Source organism: Antechinus flavipes, chromosome 2 (assembly GCF_016432865.1).
Source record: "Antechinus flavipes isolate AdamAnt ecotype Samford, QLD, Australia chromosome 2, AdamAnt_v2, whole genome shotgun sequence".
NCBI classification, from domain to species: Eukaryota; Metazoa; Chordata; class Mammalia; order Dasyuromorphia; family Dasyuridae; genus Antechinus; species Antechinus flavipes.
This window is the reverse complement of record NC_067399.1, coordinates 35,003,748-35,009,986: the sequence shown is the minus strand read 5'-3', so window position 1 is coordinate 35,009,986 and position 6,239 is coordinate 35,003,748. Positions and strand designations below refer to the sequence as shown.

At 44.4% G+C, this 6,239-nt stretch overlaps 1 gene segment (V, D, J or C); it reads left to right on the top strand.

The window, feature by feature from the left end:
* Window positions 1-3,611: 3,611 nt before the first annotated feature.
* LOC127546332 (immunoglobulin kappa variable 3-11-like) lies at window positions 3,612-4,432 on the top strand. The segment is given in 2 exon segments: window positions 3,612-3,866; window positions 4,101-4,432. Coding segments are annotated over 2 exon segments (384 nt in total).
* The last annotated feature ends 1,807 nt before the right edge of the window (window positions 4,433-6,239 follow it).

Below are 6,239 nucleotides of genomic sequence, written 5' to 3'. Positions count from 1 at the left end.
ATCCCTCTCTGGGATTCAGGTGGCACTAATGCACTGTTGTTGGAGTTGTGAATATACCCAACCATCCTGGAGAGCTTATTCTCTCCCATGTTTAAGGAAATGATAAAATGCTCTTCCTGAGAACTTAGTTTTACATCACATTAAAATTGTGTACTTAACTAGAGTGATTACATCATCAGCTATAGAAACATTATCTCATCAATCACACTGAGTCTTAAGTGTACCTTGTCAGACATCTGGCCCTCTCCAACTATCTTCAGATCAGTCTCACCATCTCAATGTACATCCTTTTTCTGCCTTTATTTCCCCTCTTCTCCTAAGGAACCCTCAGGGTTATATTTCCCCCATAAAAGATGTGCTTTTGATGAAGATCTTTGCTAAATCCTTTTCAGGACAAAGGCTGAGGTTTTCTCTCCCTCCATATAGTGTCTACCTCCCTTAGTCTGTTAAACTCCTTTTTTGTGGGCTCCTGTACAATCCATGCTGGTCAATGGTGTCCTCACAACTCTAGGCATATCCCTTTAATGCCTTCTTCCAAACCCCTTTCCTTGCCAATTCTATTGCTCTCCTGAATCTATTTCCTATTTACTGCTCCTGTTGCTTATTTTACTTCTTCATTTTGTCTATAAGCTCTTCTAATAGATAAAGGGAAAAGTGACTGATGAATCAGAGGCTACCAGTTCTTTATCTGGATGTGGACACCATTTTTCTTCATTAATGAAGAGAACATTAGGAAGTTCACAGAGAAGCTGAGGCAACTGGAAAGCCTCAAAAGTTACAGGTTAAATTGATTGTATGCAAAAAAACCCCAAGCTACCCATAATAAAAATCTGCAGTTTCTCTTTTATTTTATTTGGTGCTTTCTTTGTACTATTTATTTTCGCTTTACCTTCTTTCATAGGTCTTACAATGATGGTTCCTGAAGACCAGGCAGCAACATGATAAACCAGGGAATGGGCCAAACTGAAGTTTCACATCCAATTTAATTTTCTTCAAATTCCAGATTTTATGGGTAATACTATTTGTTGAAAACTTTGGAAATGTTTTCAGAAATGGGATTGATTTTGAAACTTTTCTAATATGTGTCAAACAGAGCCAAATCATCCTGAGCAGGGAGCTGAGATGCAGAACAAGGTTCAACACTGGTGCTGATTCACACAATTCTTCTTCACACAAGAAGATTCTTTAGGGGCTCTTTGGGCTTCTTTGATTAGCAGTTTGGATGGCAACAACACTCCCCCAAGGAATTGTCTATTCATCATCTGAGTTCTCTGAAATCTGCTCTTCCCCAATCTAGACATCAGGCCAGATGACAGCTGGATTTCCCACCCATCCTATTACAGGTGTGAAGATGGCTTGATCACTTCTCACTAAAGTGCCTGATCATGGGGAGAATCGGGTCTAGATCAGTAGTTGGCCCAGTTGGGTCCTCCCCATGTGAAACAATGGGAAATTGATTATGGAAATCCTTAAAAATGGTTCCTTTCTCTACTTTTCAATGGGTAAGTGTGACGTATTGCTTGAATAAAAGAAGATTCCCTTCATCCTAGTGTTGAGCTTTCAAGGTGAGTGCAAAATACAAGACTCTTATCCAAAATGACTGCTCAGAGATCCCTCAGTAGGAAGCAGAAAGGTTGTTTATTAAACCTCTGGAGGATAAGCTGTCCCATCATGAGATAAGGGAAAGAGAAAGCTCATGGTAAGAAGGCTAAAGAAGTAGTAAAGATACACAGCTTTTATACAAGAGATGACATCACAAGTAAGAGAGCACTGAGAAGGGGAGAGGGGGGCATCTAATTGGTTGTTGCTATTCAGAGAGATTGGAATGGAAGGTTTCTGTTTCCCCCAAATCACCTAATTTCTAGGAAACAGAAAATCAGACTTTCAGGGTTTTAGATAATTAAACAGACAGTGGTAAAGCTAATAGACTAAATATTGATAAATATCAAATACTGATGAATGTCATCAGCTCAGGTTAAGTAAATATGTTTCTAGCTGGCCAAGACTCAAGTAAATATGGGCCTGCACATATTATACAGGTCATAGGGGAAACAGGGAAATAATGAAAATAAAAAGCAGAAAAAGAATTCATCCATTCCTTTAAGTTCTTTACCTTATCTCTCTATTCCACACAATGCCAACCTAACAATTAAAAAAAAAAACATTCATTTATTTTTTCCTGTTGTGGGTGAACTGCCATCCTATAATAATAGTATTTCATTCTTCTTGGCTATTTGTCAAATGTTCTTTACTATCATGATTCTCCTCCTCCTCCTCCTCCTCCTCCTCCTCTCCTCCTCCTCCTCCTCCTCCTCCTCTCCTCCTCCTCTCCTCCTCCTCCTCCTCCTCTTCTTCTTCTTCTTCTTCTTCTTCTTCTTCTTCTTCTTCTTCTTCTTCTTCTTCTTCTTCTTTTGCTGAGGCAATTGGGATTAAATGACTTGCCCAGGGTCACAGAGCTACAAGTGTTGCCTGTACCACTTTTGGTACAGATTTGAGACCAGATTTGAACTCAGATCCTCCCAACTTTAGGGCCGGTGCTCTACCCACTGCCCCACCTCCCTGCACCTCTGTCTTCTTAATATACATTACTATCACACACACATACTCTCCGAAATCGACCGTTTATTTTTAATAAACTATATGATGATTATTCTCAACTTTGGAGGGTGAGTTGCCCTTTTAAGGGGAAGGGATACATTTCAGGTCAAACTTGCGGCCTGTTCCAGGATGTCAGGTTCACTTTGTTGTGCAAGCCTGTGCGTTTTGTGCCCGTTCAGATGAGCCAGGACTTTAAATGCTGGCGCTTTCTTGGATTAGGGTTATAGTGCGATACCTCAGTGACAGGCTAATGCAAATTCCCCTTTGGAAGTTTCTACATTTCTGATGGAAGCTGATGTGTGGGATAGAATTTGTGTCCATTTCACAGAAGGGCATTTGGAAAAATGCCCTTAAGGTTTCCTCCACAAACAGGATAAAACGGCACCTCTGGGTGCAAATCAAAAACGAACAAAAGGGCAGGCAGAGCAGTGGTCCTGCTGGAAGGACCAGAGAGCATGTGAAGGGCGGAGCTCACATGGAGGTTTGGTCAGGGTGAAAGGTAACAGTGTCAGGCAAGCTCTGCTGAAACAGCAAGCAGTGAGCCCTGGGGGAGCTGGGCAGGGAGGTAGCCTTGGCTGAGCCACAGGAAGCTTCATCTCCCAGACAGTGTGGGGAGTGTGAGGTCGGGGAAGTCTGAGGGAACCCCTGTTCATGAGGGAGCTGGGGCCGGCTGTGCTGCTGAGAGGGAGCCCCACCCAAGGGGAAACCAGCACATGCCTGGTGAGGGCAGAGGCAGTGGGGAAGGGACACTGCTGGCTGTGGGCACTTAGAGAAGGATGGAGTCCCTGGGGAGGAATCAGGGGAAAATTATGTAAAAAGTGCATGCAGAGAACAAGAGAAACCCACAAGGAAGCAAAGCAAAGATGGGCAGCTCTGAACACAATGTGGAGGATTAATTATAAAGGAGTATTTTTTAACTTTAAAATAAAAAAAAAAAGCTGAATAAAACAAAAAAAATTAAAAAAAAAAACAAATCTAAGGATAACTAGGCTTTGTGGGAGCACTTATCCCACAGTTGCCCAAGAATCAGGGACATATTCAAGGTCTGAAGGTCTCAGGTTCTTCCCCTGAGCTGGAGTCAGCCACTTCTGCTCCCAGATCCCCCACACCTCCCAGCTGCTTTGCATAAAGAGATCCCCAAGGGGAGGGCCTGCAGACACAGGGAGATAAACTGGGCCTGGGGGCAGAGCAGCCACAGGAGAGGACTCACTGCAAAATGGAGTCTCTGTCTCAGCTGCTATGTGGGCTCCTGATGCTTTGGGTCTCAGGTGAGAACATGAGACAACAAAACATGCAGACGGGCAACGTGACATGAGATGAGAGAATTCCAGGAAGCTCAGAATCTCTGGGGACAGGAGCCAGTACAGTCCAAGGGGGAATGAGGATTTCTGTGAAATCAGGGGGATTTTCAGAGCCAGGGAGTCTGTGGGCCAAGAATCAGAATGAAAGGAAACTCGGCTCTGTTTATTCCATGTCGGTTGGTCATTCATTTCTGCTCTTAGTTTCCAGGGGAGAAATTGTGCTGAGCCAGTCTCCAGCCTCGGTGTCTGTGAGCCCAGGAGAGAGAGTCACCATCAGCTGCAAGGCCAGTGAGAGTGTCACAGCCAATAGTGGAACGATTTACTTACACTGGTTCCAACAGAAACCCAGACAGTCTCCTCGGCTACTCATTTACAAGGTTTCCAACCTGCACTCAGGAGTCCCCGCCCGCTTCAGTGGCAGTGGTGCTGGTCAGGATTTCACCCTCACAATCAGCAGTGTGGAGGCTGAAGATGGGGCAGAATATTACTGTTCTCAAGCATCTCATTATCCTCCCACAGTGTTACAGCCCTGAACAAAAACCTCCCCAGGCCTGGGCTGGCTGCTCAGGGAGGCCCAGCTGCCTCCCCTCCTTCCTCTACTGCAGCAGCTGCTGGGGGCCTGCTCAGGGGCAGGGTCTCTGGGGCTGATGAGATAAAAGGGACTCGGGGCTCAGGGGAAAGGCCACGGTCTGAGAGCTCAGTGCTCTGGGGACTCTTGCTCCTCTTCAGCCATGAGCAGAATCATCAAAGAAAGACTGAGTCACCCCTCAATGCCCTGGGCCTGAGGCATCTGATTCCTCTACACAAGAAACAAAGAGAAAGTAGAAACTTCTGGCCAGAGATTCTTTCTGTCCTTTCTCCCTGGCTCAATCACAGTCAATTGTGCTCAGCAGTCAATAACTCTTGGGACCAAGAGCACAAGAAGATCAGGCAACAGGCTAAAGAAATCCATCATGGACCCAGCTTAAAATTCACATCCTCCCAGCAGCCAGATGGCACGGGGCAGCTGCCCTGGAATCAGGAGGACCTGTGTGCAAATCTAGACTCAGACACTTCATATTTTCTAGCTGTGTGACCCTGGGTAAGTTAAGCCTAATTGCCTCAGAAAAAAAAATTACACTCTGGATCCATTTTCTCTGACCATGCATTTGAATCAGATTTTTATCTACTTTTATTTTATAAATGCTGGGGGCCATAAAGATCTCTCTGGAGTCTCCTCTGTCCTCTCTTTTCAAAGGAAGACTTCAATTCCTACAAAGAAGGGGAATAAGAGATGGGAGCCAAGAAACCGAACATTCTCTTCTCCTCATTGTTTTGGAGTCTGCTCAGAATTATAACAATCTCCCCAATCTTAATAAAATTAATCTAACAAAATGACCTTTTTATATTCCAATGGATGAAAACTGTGATCTTTGGGGGAAGGCTGAACCTAGGCTAGAAATTCAACTCCTCCTGCTTTTTGGGAAGGGCTCCACCCTCCTGTTTAGAGGGGAAACTCCCATGGTATCTCCACCCACAATTCAATTGGAGATCTTGACCTGGGGCATAATCACCACCCTTTAATTTATTGAGAGGAAAATTAGTTCCTCAAATTCATCTGAAGATTGGCCCCCTGGCTTAGGGTCCCAAAACCCCAATATCATCAACGGTCGTGTGCCCAGCCTTCTGCAAAAAGTCCTAACAGGATCTAGCCTGCTGAGAAAGTTGTTTTCTTGTTGTCGTAAACCCATTTTTTGGCCACAAATCTCGCCTGTATTCATTCAAGTTTGCAAATTCTTTTGCAAAACCTGCCACCTGGCCAGGGGATCTCTCAACCCTCATTTCTCACACCTCGACAGTGGTGGCCCATACAGGAATCCCCGAAATTTTTGGGCCAGGAACCTTCTTTTGCTATTGTTTATTCTATAGCTGAGAGACCCAAATACCCAGGAAGATTTTGGGCTCTAGGCAGCTCTATGCTCAAGCAGACTTCCTTGACTGGGGACTACTATATTTGGAATTCCTGTGGGGTTTTGTTTGTTTGTTTGTTTGTTTTTATTTTTTTTAGCAGAAGTACCCTTAATCAGGGAACTTCTGTTACCTCTATCCCTCCCCTGGGATGCCTGGGAGGACTGAGCAGTGTAGGATCAGGAAACCTAGAGGTGGTAGAAGAAAGCAATGGGCTCATGTAAAAATCTTCACATTTCTCCTGCTCTAAATGCTTCTAAAATACAATAGGTGACAAAGGATTCTGGGTAAATGAAATAACTTCTTTAATCAATTCAGGAACTTCTATGATGTAGTAGAAAGAGAGCTGGGCCTGGAGTCCAGAGGAAGCCTCTTCCTGAGTTCAAATTTCAG